This window comes from Camponotus vicinus, unplaced genomic scaffold (assembly GCF_025532165.1).
Source record: "Camponotus vicinus isolate PSW18456_S1 unplaced genomic scaffold, iyCamVici1.0 SCAF_8, whole genome shotgun sequence".
In the NCBI taxonomy this organism is placed as follows: Eukaryota; Metazoa; Arthropoda; class Insecta; order Hymenoptera; family Formicidae; genus Camponotus; species Camponotus vicinus.
Window position 1 is genome coordinate 4178603 of NW_028141980.1, and position 21720 is coordinate 4200322.

A 21720-nucleotide genomic window follows, 5' to 3' on the forward strand; every position below is an offset into this window, starting at 1 on the left:
CGTCACGCGATGGATGAGGGGGTCCGCGCGGGTAGGGGGGATCCGCAGCGCGAGCGATGAACGAGAGGGTCCGCGCGGGTAGGGGGGATCCGCGGCGCGAGCGATGGACGAGGGGGTCCGCGCGGGTAGGGGGGATCCGCGGCGCGAGCGATGGACGAGGGGGTCCGCGCGGGTAGGGGGGATCCGCGGCGCGAGCGATGGACGAGGGGGTCCGCGCGGGTAGGGGGGATCCGCGGCGCGAGCGATGGACGAGGGGGTCCGCGCGGGTAGGGGGGATCCGCGGCGCGAGCGATGGACGAGGGGGTCCGCGCGGGTAGGGGGGATCCGCGGAAAGAAGACGGTGGTGTGAGAAGAATAGCGCTACGTGTGGGAAAAGGATAGCGTAAAGTGTGTGAAGAGGACAGTGCGACAAGGATGACACGTGACATCATCAACATGTGACAAGGATGGCGTCAACGTGGGACAAGGACGACGCATTATAAGATGCCACATAGGTGGGAGCAGGACGACGCAAAGGTAAGTGAGTGATAGCGACGAGCTTGTGAATGAGAGAGAACGATAATAGCGCGAAGAGAACGCATACGAAAGAGAACTATAATATCGCGAGAACAACGTGTGCGAGAGAGAACGATAATAGCTAAGATAACGCGTGCGAGCGAGAACGAAGATATCGCGAGACTTACAACTAACGCGAGACTTATTGTTAGAACGATAGCGCGTACGAAAGAGAGAGAGAGAACGATAAATTCTTACAATTAGCGCAAGAGAGACGCAAGGGATGGGAACGCAAGGAGAGGCGCGTAAATAAATACATTTCTTTTCAATACTAAATATAACATTTATTTTAAAATGTGTGCGTGTATTATACAATTTGTGTGTGTGTGTGTGTGTGTGTGTGTGTGTGTGTGTCTAATAAAATAATAATATAATAATATAAAATTTAAAATTTAAAAAAAAATAATAATAATATAATAATAAAATAATAAGAATAATATATTTGGGGGGAGTGCGCCGGGCTAAGGAGGAGGCCGCTCCTAGAATGCTAAGGGGTCGATGTGCCGGGCTGAGTGGAGCCGCTCCTGGAACAGAAAAAGACATTTGAATAGTTTTTAATAATTTATTTTAGAACTTTTGATATATTATAAATTGAAAGTTACTTACAAATTATGTTTCTTGAAAGAAGAGTTCGTTACGCGTCGCCGAATTTTCGCTCTGAGTAGGCAGCATGTAATAAGGTTCCAGCAACTCCTCTCGTTGCTCTTCTATACTAGGAGGTTCAGATGGTAAAAAATGTATCTTCCATATTTCCATTCGGTCAGTATTATATACTATGATGGACATATTATCTACATCATATCCTTGTCTCTTGAGGGTACGGAACGTATGACAATATTCCTGGTAACAATCCTTGCAGTCTAGGACAGATCTTATCACCGTTACCTCCGTGCCGCAGTGACAGCACCTAAACGGTGTAAACGGTCCCTCGAAGAACCCGTGGAAATAATTATGTTTTAATGCATAATTTCGATAAAATCCGTACCGACAATCCTTGCAGTAGTGTCGGTTTCGACGTTGGTAGGATTCGGTCCAGAAACATTTTGCAATGTGTATTCTCGGGAGATCAGAGTAAAAGCGAGGATCGGACCTCGGTTTGTATGGTTTAGGAATACACATAATTTTGTTCACTTTTCTTCCTCACACACTCTCCACAACTTTGTGACAAGCACAGAACAACGAAAGAAATAATATTCTAATGTCGCAGGCTCCTCTTCATTATATATCTTTTAATATCTTTTGTCTCATTCCAACTAGAGCATCACGTCTCATCTACCTCAGCATTTCTCTACATCTTTAGCGGAGCGTGTTGAGAAAAGTATAACTATTCTTATTCGTATGGAAGGAAAGAATTAAAATCATAGATGGAATAAAAATAATTATTTATTGCACGCATCGTAAAGAATATCATTTACAGCACATGTTAATAATTCGCAATCGATTAATGATTCGCTGTTAAAGACGTCACTATCACGTATCGTTTTTACAGCATCGCATACAGTAGTAATATTGTTACGTCGTAAAACAGTTTCAAATTGTTTAAATTTTTCATTTACGAGATACGTATTCTCGCATAACCAATTATGCATATGATCGATACAATTTTCAAAATTAAATAAATGTAATAATGTCGGTGGTTTCATGTACAAAGAATTGTCACATAATGTGAGTTTTACAATTTTCGATTGATACATTTCGATCGATAAATCTCCAATCCTTAATGCGAGAGCAGTCGATTGTAGAAATTGTTCAATGTCTGCTTGCTTCTGCATCAACAAATTCCACGTTGAAAAAGGCAACACTATTTGATTGCCTCGATTATCACCGAGAATCAGTTCCACGTACGACACAGCTCCAACGCTTATTCCAATGTCCAAATACTTGTACGACGTTGGGGTTAGAGCGTATCTTCTTCCAAGTATGCGAGTCGCACGACGAGGCTGAATGCTATAAAAATATATAAATTAGATCAATATTTAAAAAAATTAAATAATTAAATATTTAAAGATCGAAACTTACGTGTCACATTTTTGCTTCTTACACGGTGGAGTTTCACCGTTTCGAATCGGAACGTAAAAATTCATATTGATTTCTTCAGTGAACCTTTCACACGCGCGATTGATGCAATACTGATCGTATTAGAATTAATATCAATTCAAATAGTATCGCAAATTGCAATGTAGAGGGGATTATTGCTGACACGACATTTTAATTTCCTCTAAAATTTTGTCGCGCCGATATACGGCTGCGATGACATCATCATCCCTAGAACAAAGATTTAGCTGAATTCGCTAAAATCGAGCGCCGGTGTACGGCTGCTCCCGACGCAACCACGTTAGATTTTTCAAATGTATGTGACAAAACGCGAAATTATCAAGGTTAAATTGCAAACGTTACTCCGGGAATTTTTTAAGATGAAATCATTCTAGAATGTTCGATGATATGCATGAGACAGTATATAAATCATGCCGTCAAGGTTAAAACACACATCACCCCTAGACAAAGATTTAGCTGAATGTGCTAAAATCGTGCGCCGATGTACGGCTGCTCCCGACGCAACCACGTCAGATTTTTTCAAATGTACGTGACAAAACGTAAAATTTTCAAGGTTAAATTGCGCATCAGAACAAAGATTTAGCTGAATGCGCTAAAATCGAGCGTCGATGTACGGCTGCTCCTGATGCAATCACGTCAGATTTTTCAAATGTACGTGACAAAACGCGAAATTTTCAAGGTTAAGATGTGCATCGGAACAAAGATTAACCGCCAAGGTTAAAACGCACATCACCCCTAGACAAAGATTTAGCTAAATGTGCTAAAATCAAGCGCCGTTTTACGGCTGCTCCCGATGCAACCACATCAGATTTTTCAAATGTACGTGACAAAACATGAAATTATCAAGGTTAAATTGCACACGCTATTCCGGGGAATTTTTTAAGATGAAATCATTCTAGAATGTTCGATGATATGCACGAGACAGTATATAAATCATGATCAAGAGGCACGCCCCGCCAGTAATTTTGCTAAAGTACATCCGGAACTATCATTGGGAAGCGCATTTCGCAAGTGTGTTACAATATGGAGGAACAAAATTTGCGAGAGCAATCCACATTGATTGATTCGCTGGAAGATTACATTGTGTGGGAACAACGATGCGACCAATACATCGAGTCGTTGGAAGAGCAAAGTCGCATCAAGCGACCGCGATTATCGATCGGAAATCGACAATCGCTGATTGCTCGGATCGCGCGCCTCGAAGGGTTGAAAAATTCGGTACGTGGACGTTTCGTACACGCGGGTGCCGGATGTAGCGCGCGTCAAAATAGACTTGTGTGGCGCGAGATTGATACGGCGTTCGAGAGTCGCGTATCGACTGGTGCGGTGATAAACTATAATCACATTGAACCTCGCCAATTTCTCGATGACGCCAAAGACATAGTGATAGAACATGTGCAGGACGTTATGAAAAAACACTGTAATGTGAAAGTGAACACTATATTTAACGGTGAATTCGTGGCTGGGGATAAACACGCCAACAAAAGTATCAATACGCGAAACTATGAACTCTTTCGCACATCCGATTTACGCGAGTGGTACGAACGGCGTGTTATCGAACCCACCCTAGCGTCTCTGGAAGAGTTTCAGGAACGCGATAGCGGGTGGGCTTTGTCGCGAATACTAAATTTAACTGTAAATATAAATAAGTATAATCCTATGCGTGCGGGGTGTCACATCAAATTATCGCGGGAGATTATGTTGAAAAGAGCGGTGATTAATGTACAATCTAAAGACAATGCGTGTTTCGCGTGGACAGTGGTCGCCGCCCTATACCCCGCCGAAAGAGACACGAATCGGGAATCATCGTACCCGCATTACACGACAGTGCTGAATCTCCAGAACATTGAGTTTCCAGTGACTGTGAACCAAATAAAAAATTTTGAACTTGCCAATGACATTTCTATAAATGTGTACAGCATCGAAGACAAGAACAGCATTGTCCCGATGCGTCTTACGGAGCAGAAGCGGGATAAGCATATCAACTTGCTGTACATTGAAGACGACAACAGCGTCGGACATTTCACTTGGATTAAGAATTTATCCCGGCTCGTGAGCTCACAATTGAGCAAACACAAGAATCCAAAATATATCTGCGATCGGTAAGTTTAATTTGAATAATTATAAGTTATGTAGCAAATTGTATATAAATCTAAAAAAAATTTTTCTTTTACAGATGCCTGCATTATTTTAATTCGGACACCAAGTTGCAGTCGCATACGGTCGACTGTGGAAAGATGAATGATTGCGCTGTCCGATTGCCGAGCGATAAGGACAAGTGGTTATCGTTCAACAACTTTAATCGGAAGGAGCGGCTTCCATTTGTGGTCTACGCCGACCTGGAATGCGTTCTGGCCAAGACGGAAGAAGAGAAAAACGCATATCAACATCACCAAGTATTTAGTTTAGCTTATTATGTACATTGTTCATACGACGAATCTTTATCGGCATATCATTCGCGTCGTAGCGCCGATTGTATAGCATGGTTCGCCGCAGACCTCAAAAATTTAGCGTTACGTGTAAAAAATATTTTAAAAACAAATGTCCCCATGGTAAATTTGACGTCCGAAGAGTGGGAGAAATTCCATAGCGCCACTCAATGTCATATATGCGAAAAACCGTTCGTGCAAGACGATACACGCGTTCGCGATCATTGCCATCTGACCGGGCGGTACAGAGGTCCAGCACACTCAAATTGCAATTTAAATTATAAAGAATCTTTTTGTATTCCCATAGTTTTTCACAATTTATCCGGTTATGATTCACATTTCATTATCGAGGAAATAGCCACATCGTTCGAAGGGAAAATCGAGTTACTTCCGATAACAAAAGAGAAATATATTTCGTTTACAAAAGATGTTTGTATGGATGAAGAATCAAAAAATCATGTAAAATTACGTTTCATCGATTCATTCAAATTTCTCGCATCGAGTCTCGACAAATTGGCATCGTTTTTGGACAAAGATAAACTCAAAATTTTAAAATCAGAATTTCAAAATTTATCAACAGAAAATTTCAATTTGTTAACGCGAAAAGGTGTATTTCCGTACGAATACATCGACTCTGTAGAGAGGTTGCAAGATACGTGTTTACCACCGCGCGAATCGTTTTACAGTTCCTTGACCGGTGACACTGTATCCGAGAGCGATTACGCGCACGCCGAGAACATCTGGACGCGATTCTCCATTCGAACGCTAGGAGAATATAGCGATTTATATCTTAAAATTGATGTCTTGTTATTAGCCGACATTTTCGAAAACTTTCGAGATAAATGTATCGAAAGTTACGGACTCGACCCCGCGTATTACTATACTCTCCCCGGATACACGTGGGACGCCATGTTGAAACATACCAAGATCACGTTCGAGCTGCTTACTGACATCGACATGGTTATGTTCATCGAACGTGGTATACGCGGCGGTCTGAGTCAATGTTCGGGTAGATACGCTCGCGCTAATAACAAGTACATGGAGTCGTACGATCCATCGAAACCATCATCGTACTTGATGTACTTTGATGTAAATAATTTGTACGGATGGGCAATGTGTCAACCGTTGCCTTACGCCAATTTTCAATGGGTCGACGATGTGACCAATTTTGATGTATCATCCATCACGCTAGATTCGCCTACAGGCTATGTCCTCGAAGTGGACCTCGAGTACCCGCAACATCTTCACGATGCGCACACTGACCTGCCGTTTTGCCCGACACGCGACAAACCACCTGGCAAGCGGGAATTTAAACTGCTTGCAACGCTATACGATAAGAAGCGTTACGTGATACACTATCGCAACCTGCAGCAGTGTACGCGTCACGGTCTTCGCGTAACAAAAATACATCGAATTTTACAGTTTTCACAATCTCCGTGGCTTCGAAATTACATAGAATTAAATACACATTTTAGAACATTGGCTAAAAATGATTTCGAAAAAAATTTATATAAATTAATGAACAATGCAGTGTTTGGTAAAACGATGGAAAATGTGCGCAATCGTGTCGATGTTAAATTGTTAACAAAGTGGGATGGTCGGTACGGTGCAGAGGCAATGATCGCGAAACCAAATTTCCACAGCAGAAGCGTTTTTTCAGAAAACTTAATCGCTGTGGAATTGCGCAAACTCGAGGTGAAATTCTACAAACCGATTTACGTGGGTATGTGCATACTCGACATATCCAAGACATGTTTGTACGAGTTTCATCACGAGTATATGACGCCAATGTATCGCGACAAATGCCAGGTAATGTACACCGATACGGATAGTCTCATATATCACATTGAGTGTGCGGATGTGTATGAGAATATGAAGCGCGATATCATCAGATTCGACACGAGCGATTATGCAGTGGATAATGCGTATGGTATACCGCTTGTAAATAAAAAGGTACCGGGCCTGATGAAGGACGAAAACAACGGTACCATAATGACCGAATTCGTCGGGCTCAGAGCAAAGATGTACGCGTTACGAGTGAATGGAAAAAAGGACACGAAGAAAGTTAAAGGTGTCAAGAGTAACGTTGTTGCGAGAACGATAACGTTTGACGACTACATGCGGTGTTTGAAAGAAGAAATTGAAATGACGCGTCAGCAGTCGTGTATACGATCTAAACTGCACCAAGTATACACGATCTGCGAGACGAAAATTGCTCTGAGTCCGTACGACGATAAGCGGTATATCGTACCCGAAACCACCGATACGTTACCGTGGGGACATTATAGAATACCATTGTAAATAAATGTATATTTTATTTATTATTAATTGTATATTTTGTACATAACCATGTATATATTTTTATATTTAATACACTTTATATATTTTTATATTATTAAATATTTATATATTAAATTATTTATATAGTTTATATGTATATTATTTTAATAAATATTTATAATACACTATTTTTATGTATCCAAGAGTTGTATGATTTATCCATTCCCAACCATTTCACGTATACGTCATCACCCTTTTCCCGCAAAATTTTTTCCACGAGATATACGTCGGGATTAGCGACGCGTTGTAATTCGTATTCGTAGAATCCTCCAGCGACGGGATCTCCACGCGAATCTTGGAGTATGAATGTCGCGGGATTAGTTTTCTGCACCTCGACAATCTTAAAAACTTCGGTCGTCCAATTAGGTGTGAAACCTTTTTCAAAGATGGTCTTGTATTTGCTTACGCGTACCGAATCGCCTACTTTAAATTTTGTCGGAGCCGCAATTTTTACGTTGCTATACACCGTATTTAAAAGTTTTTCGGCGATCGCTGGAGTGACGTCGGCAGGTCTCATACCGATGGTGCGATGTTTTCGCGTATTGTACTCTGCAACGAGTCGAGATAGCTCGTCGATCCATTTGTAATTTCCGTTGAGCGTAAACATTTTCCACATATTGTTTTTCAAAGTACGATTGAATCGTTCCACGACCGAGGCTTTCATAATGGAATACGTCGAGTAATGATTAATGTTGTGTTTCTTCATGAGTTTCTGCACACTCGCGTTGTAAAATTCTTTTCCTCTGTCGGTTTGAAAATTTTTCGGACACCTTTTATCGTCTCCAATAATCTTTGCGATCGTTTCGGACATTTCGTTTCCGCTCTTGCTCTTGAGCGGTACGGCCCACGCATACTTGCTCAACACATCGATAACTGTGAGTATGTATTTATGACCCTTGTTGAGTCGAGAATACGAACGCATGTCGACCACGTCCGCCTGCCACAGATCGTCGTATCCGCATACAATGACGCGTCTTCGTGGAAAATTTCTTCTCGCCGGAGCATGTAGTTCCTCGACAAGTTGTCGCTTTTCGGAGGTGTTTATCTTCTTTCGCACGTTTGATCGAGGCATAATTAATATTGCGATATTAGTATGTCTCGTTTACTGTGTCGAGTCAGATGTTGCATATCTCAGCACATTCTTTATCTCATCCATCATTATTCGTAGCGCCTGCACGTGTGTTTCAAGCGTGATAATTTTTTGCTCAATTTCTCCCTGTCGATCTCTCAAAAGTTTATCCACATATCGTTTGTTGACGGCGTCAGTATCAGTTTCCGGTTGCGCTACACGTTGAATCTTGCGCGACCTTGCGTCAAAGCCGGTAGTAGTCTGGCAGAGAGCATTATCGCGAACGTAATTTCTCAATAATCCATTCCATTGATAGTACAAATTATTCGACGTTCCGAGCGATAATCCAAATTTATTAATCGACATTTCGGTACCGAGAACTTTGACGGAATGACATGTATCGTTGACGCATAGTTTAATTTATAATAATGCCAGCCTCGCGAAGTTCTTCGATAATTGACAAGATTTCATTGTCGTGAGCATTGTTGCCGGCTCGACGCGAGGCGTCCAGCAATCGCAAACGATCTACCAATTCGTTGGGATCGTTCCAATGCACGTAATCGATCATGTTGTCGCTTAGCGTCATGGTGTGCGGCGCGTCTATACCTCTTCCCACCTTTCTATCGGGGAATAATGGTGCAATTATATATTTGTACTTGTATCCTTTGTTACTTTTAATAGGATTATTAACTTTGTTGTCACGTTTATGCGCATTTGTTGCTTTTAATATACTTTGATATTTATACAAATCGTCTTGAGTGTATTTTTTATGATTGGGAAATTTTCTAAAAATCAAATCGTAGATACCTTCGGATCCCGTATATTTTATTCCATCGATAATTATATTATCTTCCATGTCCACATCGAAACGTTTATCACCGAGCATCATTCCTTCGCTGGTAAATTTAACACCGTAGACGTAATCCATACTCTTATTTTTATCAACACTCATGATAGCTCCTATATATTTTTGCGCTAGTGGACCAAAATGATCTCGGAACGTTTTCTGACCTTCGGACGTTTCTAATTCATGTCGGACCGATGTTACAAACGAATCGGGCGTGGTCTCATAAATTTCTTCGACGGACGGGGATGGTATTGTTTGACGCGGTTGTACTTTTATCGGAGTAGAAACAGTAGCCATATTAGAAAATTGTTTCCTTCGTTTCGATCGATTCGGTGTCGAATATATCGGCGAATCGTTTATCGGCATATTTATCCGTGCTCGCTTTATTCCTTGCTTCGACTCTTTTATTTTTTCCTCGTGCTTCTCTCCAAACGTTAAACTCAATGGTTCAATTTTCGGCGCATCAGATTCCACAGTATTTTCGATAAGCTGTTTTAAAGGTTCGGTAATTGGCTTAAATTGTCTTTCCAATGCAACGTCTTCCTCCATTTTACCAGTTTTCAAAGCGCGATATTTTTTGCGAATTGATTCGCTCATTTTTGCAATCTCTATCGCAATCTTTTCACGATCGTCGTTCATGATGCTTGATCAATGTGTCGATGACGACTGATCGCTTTACGGTATCGCGAAATCATTAAATCCTCTTCTATATCGTCCATTGATCAACGTGCTGTCTTTATCAATGACTACGAAGCCATATTTGCGTTGCCAACATTTCTGACACAATGCGCGGAAATCGTCGTAAGACATGTCGGTATTTACATGATCGTTGTATACATGTTTCAAGTTTGTGCCGTCTTGTTTAAATAAAATCAAAAGATTCGCATTATCGCGTATAAGATGCTTAGGTATCTTGGCATACGTTTGACAAAGATAGAAACAGTCGACGCTCGAGTGTCGACCCATTGCAAAGTATTCTCTTATCGTATCTTGCTTGTCACATGCCACGTCATCAAAGATAAAGATGGAATTCGGAAGCGCCTCGCTCGGTGGAATGACATCGCTGTTATTAGAGAATGTGAAATAGCCAATTTCGTCTATAGGTGCTAATAAATTTTCCAAGTATCTATATTTCGGTTGTTGAAGCGATTTCGAGTATACGTACGCGTTCTCGAAACGTACACCGTACGGACTTTCTATCAAACTAATCAACACGTTTGTCTTACCGCAGTTTGAAGGGCCGCAAACGATACCGCGTATAGTAGTCGGTAGCATGTTTCCATGCTTGCGTACTTTTTTCTCCGATATTAGTCTATCGTCGAAATTTGATACTTTGATTATCCGCGCTTGTCGCACGAACCGCATGTTTTCTCTTTCGAATCAATTTTGCGAATGATCACGAGGGGGGAGACCTATTTATAGAGGTGTCTCAACTCGAAACCGTTCAGTATCAAAATGTTTCTCCTTCTGTCGGATGAAAGAGACATTTTCCGGCTTACCGCCGAACAACTGCAGTATATCCCAAAGATTGTTTTACTACAAAATTTTGGTGATTACGTGGAACGATTGTGGGACAAGCTTCCAGAATATATAAAGGCTGATTCGGAGGTTCGACAATATCGTTCGTGCATGCGACATTACAATCAGCCGTGGATGCGAACACACATCGACGGTCCACCACCATTAATAAAAAATTGCTACGAATGTCAGCGAGAATCGTAAGAGGTAGCGGTCTCTTAAATCGTGCGATAAACGCTCTTCCCATCGAATTACATATTCCCGGTTATCAGTTTTGCGGCCCGGGAACTCGATTAGAGAAACGATTGGCTAGAGGCGATCGAGGCATCAATCCATTGGACACCGCTTGTCGCGAGCACGACATTGCTTACTCGCGAAGCAACGACCTCGGTCAACGACACGTCGCGGATCGCATACTAGCTGCAAGAGCGCGAGAACGCATTACCGCGAGGGATTCGACTCTTGGTGAAAGAGCAGCCGCTACGACTGTTTGGGCGACAATGAAGGCAAAGACAAAACTCGGCATGGGGATGAAAAAGTCATCGACGACAAAGAGGAGGAAAAAACGAATACTTCCAGTAGCGAAACGCGGTGGTATTTTACCACTTTTACCGTTGTTGGGAGTTGTCGGTTCTTTGGCCGGCGGTGCGGCGGGAATCGCAAAGGCGGTAAACGATAGCAAGGCGGCGCAACGTCAGCTGGAAGAGTTGCAGCGTCACAATCGCGCTATGGAAGGTCGCGGACTTTATCTTGCTCCGTACAAGCGTGGACAGGGATTCTCAACAAAGTCTAAGAGAAAAAAAAAAACGTCGAAAAAACATTAAAAATGCCTACGGGTGCGACAACTAACGTGCAATTGGAACAATTGGCGAAACGTATGCACATACCGTTCTTTAGAGGTGTTTTCATGCGCAATAATTTACCAATAAGCAGTGTACGACGAAACGAGAGCGGTATCGTCAATTTGGATGACGTTGATGGTCCCGGTACTCATTGGGTAGCGTACGCAAAGAGGGGAGATCGTATCGTATATTTCGACAGTTTTGGAAACCTTCGACCACCCAAGGAACTTGTGCGATATTTCGGACGAGTGAAAATTGAATACAATTATGCATCTTATCAAAGTTACAATCAGAGCATCTGTGGACAGTTGTGTTTAAAATTTCTTCAAACAGTCGACGATCAATTTAAAGCCTGACAATCCATCGTCATGACTCAGTATTCGTTCGACATGTCACTGACACTTACGTTGACTGGCAGAAGCAGCGTTCTCGCTGTAAGCTATTTTCCCGCTATAGATTTGACTGATGCCGATTACGAGCTTGGATTAACGGATTTTGAAACTTATCATACGATTCCAAACGTAAATTTTTTGAATAATAAATTTTACTTTGGCAACGACGACAAGGAAATTACGATTCCCGAAGGATCGTACGAATTGCACGCTATAAATGACTATCTCAAACGTGCAATTTTGCAAGATGAACACCTTTCCAGAGATGTTGAAAACGATTATGATGAGGAATATCCAATAGCGCTCCGCGCCAATCATAGCACGCTAAAGAGCGAAATCAAATGTGCCTACAGAATAAACTTTACCAAACCCAACAATGTAGGATCCTTGCTTGGATTCTCATCGAATCGTATATTGCAACCTCGCGAGTGGTACGAATCGGACGAACCAGTTAATATTATAAACGTAAATATTATTCGTATAGAATGTAACATGACTACTGGTGCGTACAGCAATGGCATGCGCGTACACACAATACATGAATTTTCACCGAGCGTACCACCAGGATATAAGATATCGGAAACGCCGGCACAGATCATTTACCTGCCGATCATCGTACGGAGCATTACGGATTTAACAATACGTATTGTGGATCAAAGAGGTCGATTGCTCGATTTTCGAGGAGAGGAAATTACCGTAAGATTGCATATACGGCGGCGACAAACATAGTATGCTCGTGCTGAACGAAACGGAGCACGCGAGAGACAATACTTTTACGAGGGACAATACTATTGCGGTATCGGGTGACAATAATAAGATAGCCATTAAGAAGAAGCTGAGCGCGTTGAATCGTGAATTTTTAAAATCATTGGGATTCATCGTACGAAAAGAATGATTGATATTTTGAATATCGGAGGTGAACCAGTCTTTGACGATCGCATCGTCAAGATTGAGACTCATACATACAATCCGTACGCCAATACGATGCTTGGATACAGCGACGAGATACGAATACCTATACAACATCAGGATTTGTACACGTTACCGTGCGAAAGCTTTCTTTACATCGAGGGAAGGTTTAATGTGCGTAAAGCGAATGACGAAATGAAGGTTGTATTGGGAAACAATTGCGTCGCATTCATGTTTGATGAGCTTCGATACGAACTCGACGGAGTAGAGATTGATCGCAACAGAAATGTTGGAATAACTTCGACGCTCAAAAATTATGTCTCTCTAACGCACCAGAAAAGTATAAACTTGAAGAACGCTGCGTGGGATTTGACGTACAATGGTGACAAAAATTATTTCAACTATTGTGTACCGCTCAACATGCTGCTGGGATTTTGCGAAGATTATAAACGCGTTGTGATTAACGCTCGTCACGAATTGATTTTGATACGTTCGCGCAACGATAATAATTGTCTATTCGGACACCCATCGTCGGAGGCAGAGATTGAATTACTCAAGATACAGTGGCGTATGCCTCATGTAATATTGAACGAGATTAATAAATTGTCGATGTTGCGAATGTTGGAAAGCGGACGATACTTGAATATGAGTTTCAGATCTTGGGATCTATACGAATTTCCTCTGCTGCATAGCACGACTAAGCATTCATGGACCGTGAAAGCCGCCTCCCAGCTAGAGAAACCACGATACGTGATCTTTGCATTGCAAACTGGTAAAAAGAATTCAGTGTCACAAGATGTTACATTATTCGATGACTGCAAATTAACCAACGTTAAACTCTATTTAAACTCGGAATTTTATCCCTATGATGATTTAAATTTAGATTTTGAAAAAAATAGATTCGCCGTTCTATTCAACATGTACTCTCGTTTTCGCAAATCTTATTATGGATGCGATGATAATGCAACGCTATTAACCATTTCAAAGTTTCTACATTGCGGTCCTCTCGCGGTCATTGATTGCTCGCGACAAAACGAGTCTGTCAAAACTGCTACCGTGGACGTGAGAATAGAGTTTGAATGCAGGGAAAATATACCGGCGAATACTACCGCCTACTGCCTCATCTTGCACGATCGGGTTGTCGAATATAATCCATTGACCAATGTAGTCCGCAAAATTACATAAGTCAGCAAATATCCCCTCCATTGCATATGAAAAAATATAAAAGATTGAGATGTTTGACGATCGACATCAGTCTGCGATCGGATCTTGTCATCATGGCTGTGCCAACGTTTGTGGATCTACAAGGATTTATCGTTGGGAAAAATTTTGTCGTGAAGGAAGCTGCTGTTCTGAGAAAGGGATCCGTACTTTCTCATTATATTTTTACATGTCCCGAACCATGGCACATGCTCACAAAATCTGAGAGATGTCAGGTTTTATGGTTGATGAAAAATCACCATGGATTATCGTGGAATGATGGACACGTTTCATATTGGAAATCGAAACGTTTAATTACGACAGCGGTGATGGGTGCAACGGGGGAGGATGATGATGCGTCACCTCTCGTGTACGTTAAAGGGCATGAAAAACGGCAATGGCTAGCCGATATACTGGACAATGATGCAAGAAACGATGTGATTATCGAAACTTTGGATGCAGATTATGAGGATGTAGCTTCTTTAAATAAGTTAGATGTTAAGAATACTGTACGTTGTGAAAATCATGTAAAAAATTGTGCTTTAGAAAATGTATTTAAGATTTATAATTGGTGGTTGAAACATCATGATTCATCGAATCCATATTTATAATAAATTGATGATGCAATATATTTTTATCGTCTTTCTTATTCTCTCCTTTCTTTCCTCATCTCTATCTATGTACGTGTGCAGTATCGTGTTTCCGTACGCGACACAGCTGCCACAGATATTGTATTTCGATACTACATTGTGGTACATGATAAAACATTTAAATATTTGATAATTGAATATAGTTTTACGTTCGATGACCGTTCGACGAGCGTTCATTCCCGTTCAACGAGCGTTTGTTTCCGTTCGACGGGCGTTCGTTTCCGTTCGATTACCGTTCAATTACCGTTCGACGAGCGTTTGTTTCCGTTCGATTACTGTTCAATTACCGTTCGATGACCGTTCAACGGGTGTTCGTTTCCGTTCGATTACCGTTCAACGGGCATTCGTTTCCGTTCGACGGGCGTTCAATTACCGTTCAATTCCGTTCGATTACCGTTCGTTTCCGTTCGATTACCGTTCGACGGGCGTTCGTTTCCGTTCGACGGGTGTTCAATTACCGTTCAATTCCATTCGATGACTGTTCATTTCCGTTCGATGATCGTTCAATTACCGTTCAACGAGCGTTCGTTTCCGTTCGATGACCGTTCGACGAGCGTTCGTTTCCGTTCGATTACCGTTCAACGGGCATTCGTTTCCGTTCGACGGGCGTTCAATTACCGTTCAATTCCGTTCGATTACCGTTCGTTTCCGTTCGATTACCGTTCGACGGGCGTTCGTTTCCGTTCGACGGGTGTTCAATTACCGTTCAATTCCGTTCGATGACTGTTCATTTCCGTTCGATGATCGTTCAATTACCGTTCAACGAGCGTTCGTTTCCGTTCGATGACCGTTCGACGAGCGTTCGTTTGCGTTCGATGACCGTTCGAGCAGGGTTGACACATTATAATGTTATATTATATCATGCATACTTTTGTCTTACGACGCGTTTTTGGTAAAGCGATAATGATATGTCCCTATTCTAAAGTTTCGTGTCGAGACCTCGTTGTCTCCTCACAAAGTAGCGATATGATAATATTAATATTATATTATATACCACGCTGAGAGTTGCATGGGACCGCGTATACTTTTGTCTTACGACGCGTTTTTGATATGGTGATAATGTCGCATCTCTGCTATAAAATCTCGTGCCGAGACCTCGTTCTCTCATCAGAAAGAGTTTAGAAGTGCGCGAGTAAGAAGTGTGTAAAAGTTTAAAAAACAATGGATCATCTTGCATCATTGTACAAGGACTGGAAGACGAAATTGATGGACATATTATGTATCGTAGCACTCAACATGACTTTCACGTGGAACGTAAGTAGTGTTTTGTGATTATTTTGTGAAAAAGTGTAAAAAATTTTGTATTTATATTAATTATACTTTTTATGTAGTTCCAGGATGAAGTCCGCATACCGGGCTTCATGAACATAGAGCACCGCCAGTGGGTGCGGGCGGTGCGCCGGGCCGAGAGGGAGAATTTTGGAGACGTGTGGGGCGACACCCCGGAGGGCCTAGATGGAGATATATTTGATCTGCGGCGGCTCTTCGGGGAAGAGCCCTACGAAGAAATAGAAGAAGAGATATGGGTCCAAGAAGAGGAAGATTGGGAAGAAGAGGAGGAGTGGGAGGACTTAGTAGCCCCAGGGGGCTAAGGTATATCTATTTTTTATAATTTTTATTATTAATTATTAAAATAAAGCTAATGAAATGTCTCTTTTTCTGTTGCAGGAGCGGCCTCCCCATGTATTTTATATTTTTATATTTTTATTTTATTATTATATTACTATTCTTATTATTATTATATTTTTTAAATTTTAAATTTTATATTATTATATTACTATTCTTATTATTATTATATTTTTTAAATTTTAAATTTTATATTATTATATTATTATTTTATTAGACACACACACACACACACACACACACACACACACACACACACACACACACACACACACACAAATTGTATAATACACACACACACATTTTAAAATAAATGTTATATTTAGTATTGAAAAGAAATGTATTTATTTACGCGCCTCTCCTTGCGTTCCCATCCCTTGCGTCTCTCTTGCGCTAGTTGTAAGTATAGCAATATCGTTCTCTCTCTCTCTCTTTCGTACGCGCTATCGTTCTAACAATAAGTCTCGCGTTAGTTGTAAGTCTCGCGATATCTTCGTTCTCGCTCGCACGCGTTATCTTAGCTATTATCGTTCTCTCTCGCACACGTTGTTCTCGCGATATTATAGTTCTCTTTCGTATGCGTTCTCTTCGCGCTATTATCGTTCTCTCTCATTCACAAGCTCGTCGCTATCACTCACTTACCTTTGCGTCGTCCTGCTCCCACCTATGTGGCATCTTATAATGCGTCGTCCTTGTCCCACGTTGACGCCATCCTTGTCACATGTTGATGATGTCACGTGTCATCCTTGTCGCACTGTCCTCTTCACACACTTTACGCTATCCTTTTCCCACACGTAGCGCTATTCTTCTCACACCCGTCCCCCCCCACCCGCGCGGACCCCCTCGTCCATCGCTCGCGCCGCGGATCCCCCCTACCCGCGCGGACCCCCTCGTCCATCGCTCGCGCCGCGGATCCCCCCTACCCGCGCGGACCCCCTCGTCCATCGCTCGCGCCGCGGATCCCCCCTACCCGCGCGGACCCCCTCGTCCATCGCTCGCGCCGCGGATCCCCCCTACCCGCGCGGACCCCCTCGTCCATCGCTCGCGCCGCGGATCCCCCCTACCCGCGCGGACCCCCTCGTCCATCGCTCGCGCCGCGGATCCCCCCTACCCGCGCGGACCCCCTCATCCATCGCGTGACGTCATCATCCCCCGCGTGATGTCATCATCTCCGCGTGACGTCATCATCCCCCGCGTGACGTCATCATCTCCGCGTGACGTCATCATCCCCCGCGTGACGTCATCATCCCCCGCACGTGACGTCATCATCCCCCGCGTGACGTCATCATCCCCCGCACGTGACGTCACCCCCCCCCCGCGTGACGTCACCCCGCGTGACGTCACCCCCCCCCGTGACGTCACCCCCCCACCCCCCCCGCCCGCGGTTCCCCCTCGCCCCTCACCCCCCCTCGGAGCCCCTGCGTTAGAAACCTCATAGTCTTACTACTGCAATTTTCTCACCTGCTTCTCCCATCGGTCGTAGTCTAAATCGCTCCCGTCAAATTCACCGATTAGATCTTTAAGATCCTGCCACTTCCGCACACTGATTCGAGCCGACACGTTTCTTGCTAGCTGTTGCGTCATCCTCAACACTTCAAGCTCTTTTCTTAACAGTTCGGCCTCCCGCTCCGCTAGATCTCGTTCTTTCCTCAAAAGCTCGACTTCACGGGCGGAGGGAACGGTGTTCTCGGCGCTCATCGCCTGCCGAGGCTCATCATCCTGCACCTCGTGCGTCGCATTCGATGCTGGTTCCGTCGCATACAATTCCTCAGACGAGACTCCCGCGTCAAGCAACCGCTTTATTAATTCGCTCTTCGTACCTGCTAGTGATAAGTTTCGGCTCTTCAGCCTCTCTTTGAGTTCGACGACCGTCAACGTGCTCATCGTAAAATGCAATCTTGTCTCGTGGCAGAATCACACAACGTCAATTCGTAATGAGTAGTTCGTATTAAGCGTGTCGTGGCACTCGTAAACACGATCGCTTCGCATAAAATTCATAAACTCACACGAGCCGTAATCTTTCAACACATAACTAACTTCACCGAACACATAACTAACTTCATCGGCGAAGTTCATAAACATAAGTGGTCTCCCTTTTCATTCACGACCCTTCGATGATTCTTCGTATGATTCTTCGTATCCCGTCTTCGTATCCGTATCCCGCCTTCGTATCCCACTTCTGACTTGTTAGGATGCCGGAATCTTGATATGGAACGGACAGGTCTTACTTCACAATTTACTAAGACAAAGATTTATTATTCATCGAAGGTACAGTGGTCGCTTCTGTAATCGTCGGGAGACTGCCCGTTGGCGCACGTCCTCGACTTTATATCCGTGGGTCGTTGTCTTGGCAACCGCAATTAGACAAAGGACACGTTAAAAGGACCGTTAAAAGATCTATCGCGTACGCTTCGGCGTTGGCCGCACGGTGGTCGAATTATCGGCCAGTCATAAACATAAACAGTATCGGCGATAAGCGGCGATCGCTCTGCCGGCGACTTTAACCGCTACAGACAGTAAAAATTTTTTCGTCAGAAAAAAACCTGAGGCATCCGGCAGCATTGTTTCTTAAGGAACATAAAAGCAGGTTGCAGCCTTCAACTCGCTTTGTCCTGGCAGCTTCGGAAAGCATCTGTCTCACTTTAATTGCGTAAGACTTGTAGCGGAGATCCTCCTCGACGATTCGACGCATAGCTTTTTCACTCACACCGACAACCGATGACAATTATCGGATCGACTGCCCTGGATCCTCCAAAATCAGTTCCTGAGCCCGTTGAATGATGTCGGGCGTCCTTACAACGCGCTCCTTCGAGTGAGTTTTCCTCGCCGGTGTTGCAAAACCTTCGTTGGACTTCTCCGACTCATACTTCGCGACGACATCATACACAGTCGATCTCGGGTACCCGAAGAACCGAATGATTACTGTCGCTGAGCGCCCAGCGCGAACACTTTCGATAATCGCAGCTCTTCGGTTATACTCCGCACTTGGTTTCAACATTGCGACTGTTTCGAGGTTATGACTGTTTAGTACATGCGTCAAGCTATTTGGACGCCAATCGCGATCTCTACAAGTGGTACAGAACGGCGGGAAATTCAAATTGAATTTTGTCCGGATTTTGGCGCCGCACCCTGTATAATTGCGCCATTATTCCTCGATAGAAAGGTGGGAAGAGGTATAGACGCGCCGCGCACCATGACGCTAAGCGACAACATGATCGATTACGTGCATTGGAACGATCCCAACGAATTGGTAGATCGTTTGCGATTGCTGGACGCCTCGCGTCGAGCCGGCAACAATGCTCCCGACAATGAAATCTTGTCAATTATCGAAGAACTTCGCGAGGCCGGCATTATTATAAATTAAACTATGCGTCGACGATACGTGTCATTCGGTCAAAGTTCTCGGTACCGAAATGTCGATTAATAAATTTGGATTATCGCTCGGAACGTCGAATAATTTGTACTATCAATGGAATGGATTATTGAGAAATTACGTTCGCGATAACGCTCTCTGCCAGATTACTACCGGCTTTGACGCAAGGTCGCACAAGATTCAACGCGTAGCGCAACCGGAAGCTGATTCTGACGCCGTCAACAAACGATACGTGGATAAACTTTTGAGAGATCGACAGGGAGAAATTAAGCAAAAAATTATTGCGCTCGAAACAAACGTGCAGGCGCTACGAATAATGATGGACGAGATAAAGAATGTGCTGAGATATGCAACATCTGACTTGGCACAGTAAACGAGACATACTAATATTTATTCGATACATTTATCTCGAAAATTACGGACTCGACCCCGCGTATTACTATACTCTCCCCGGATACACGTGGGATGCCATGTTGAAGCATACGAAAATTACGTTCGAGCTGCTTACTGACATCGACATGGTTATGTTCATTGAACGTGGTATACGCGGCGGTCTGAGCCAATGTTCGGGTAGATACGCTCGCGCTAATAACAAATACATGGAGTCGTACGATCCATCGAAACCATCATCGTACTTGATGTACTTTGATGTAAATAATTTGTACGGATGGGCAATGTATCAACCGTTGCCTTACGCCGATTTTCGATGGGTCGACGATGTGTCGAATTTTAACGTATCATCGATCGCGCTAGATTCCCCTACGGGTTACATCCTCGAAGTAGATTTAGAGTATCCGCAACATCTTCACGATGCGCACACTGACCTACCGTTTTGCCCGACACGCGACAAACCACCTGGCAAGCGGGAATTCAAACTGCTCGCAACATTATACGATAAGAAGCGTTACGTGATACACTACCGCAACCTGCAGCAGTGTACGCGTCACGGTCTTCGCGTAACAAAAATACATCGAATTTTACAGTTTTCTCAATCTCCATGGCTTCGAAATTACATAGAACTAAATACACATTTCAGAACATTGGCTAAAAATGATTTCGAAAAAAAATTTATATAAATTAATGAATAATGCGGTGTTTGGTAAAACGATGGAAAATGTGCGGAATCGTGTAAACGTTAAACTTATAACTCACTGGGACGGATGATACGGCGCAGAGGCAATGATCGCAAAGCCAAATTTCCACAGCAGAAGCGTTTTTTCGGAGAATCTTATTGCTGTGGAATTGCGCAAACTCGAAGTGAAATTCTACAAACCGATTTACGTGGGTATGTGTATACTCGACATATCCAAGACATGTTTGTACGAATTTCATTACGAGTATATGACGCCAATGTATCGCGACAAATGCCGGGTAATGTACACCGATACGGATAGTCTCATATATCACATTGAGTGCGCGGATATGTATGAGAATATGAAGTGTGATATCGTTAGATTCGACACGAGCGATTATGCGGTGGATAATGCGTACGATATACCGCTTGTAAATAAAAAGGTACCGGGCCTGAAGAAGGACGAAAACAACGGTGCCATAATGACCGAATTCGTCGGGCTCAGAGCAAAGATGTACGCGTTACGAGTGAATGGAAAAAAGGACGAAGAAAGTTAAAGGTGTCAAGAGTAACGTTGTCGCGAGAACGATAACGTTTGACGATTGCACGCGGTGTTTAAGCGAAGAGATTGAAATGACGCGTCAGCAGTCGTGTATACGATCTAAACTGCACCAAGTATACACGATCTGCGAGACGAAAATTGCTCTGAGTCCGTACGACGATAAGCGGTATATCGTACCTGAAACCACCGATACGCTACCGTGGGGACATTATAGGATACCTTTGTAAATAAATGTATATTTTGTTTATTATTAATTGTATATTTTGTACATAACCATGTAT

General features: G+C 43.1%; 2 protein-coding genes across 3 annotated transcripts; both read left to right on the top strand.

Moving 5' to 3' along the window:
* Nucleotides 1-2979: 2979 nt before the first annotated feature.
* LOC145976311 (uncharacterized) lies at nucleotides 2980-6708 on the top strand. The gene is made up of 3 exons (XM_083107376.1): nucleotides 2980-4712; nucleotides 4787-6636; nucleotides 6683-6708. The coding sequence occupies exons 1-3, from the start codon at nucleotides 3634-3636 to the stop codon at nucleotides 6706-6708; spliced, it is 2955 nt and encodes a 984-aa protein (XP_082963502.1). The 5' UTR covers nucleotides 2980-3633.
* Nucleotides 6709-15384: 8676 nt separating this feature from the next.
* On the top strand, nucleotides 15385-16650 carry LOC145975435 (uncharacterized). Of its 2 annotated transcripts, XM_083105925.1 has the most exons (3): nucleotides 15385-16060; nucleotides 16138-16399; nucleotides 16475-16650. In XM_083105925.1, exons 1-2 carry the CDS (start codon nucleotides 15968-15970, stop codon nucleotides 16396-16398), a joined length of 354 nt encoding a protein of 117 aa, XP_082962051.1. In that variant the 5' UTR covers nucleotides 15385-15967; the 3' UTR covers nucleotide 16399; nucleotides 16475-16650. The 2 variants fall into 2 exon arrangements, with proteins under 2 accessions (XP_082962051.1, XP_082962049.1); XM_083105923.1 differs by having other exon boundaries at nucleotides 16138-16650.
* The last annotated feature ends 5070 nt before the right edge of the window (nucleotides 16651-21720 follow it).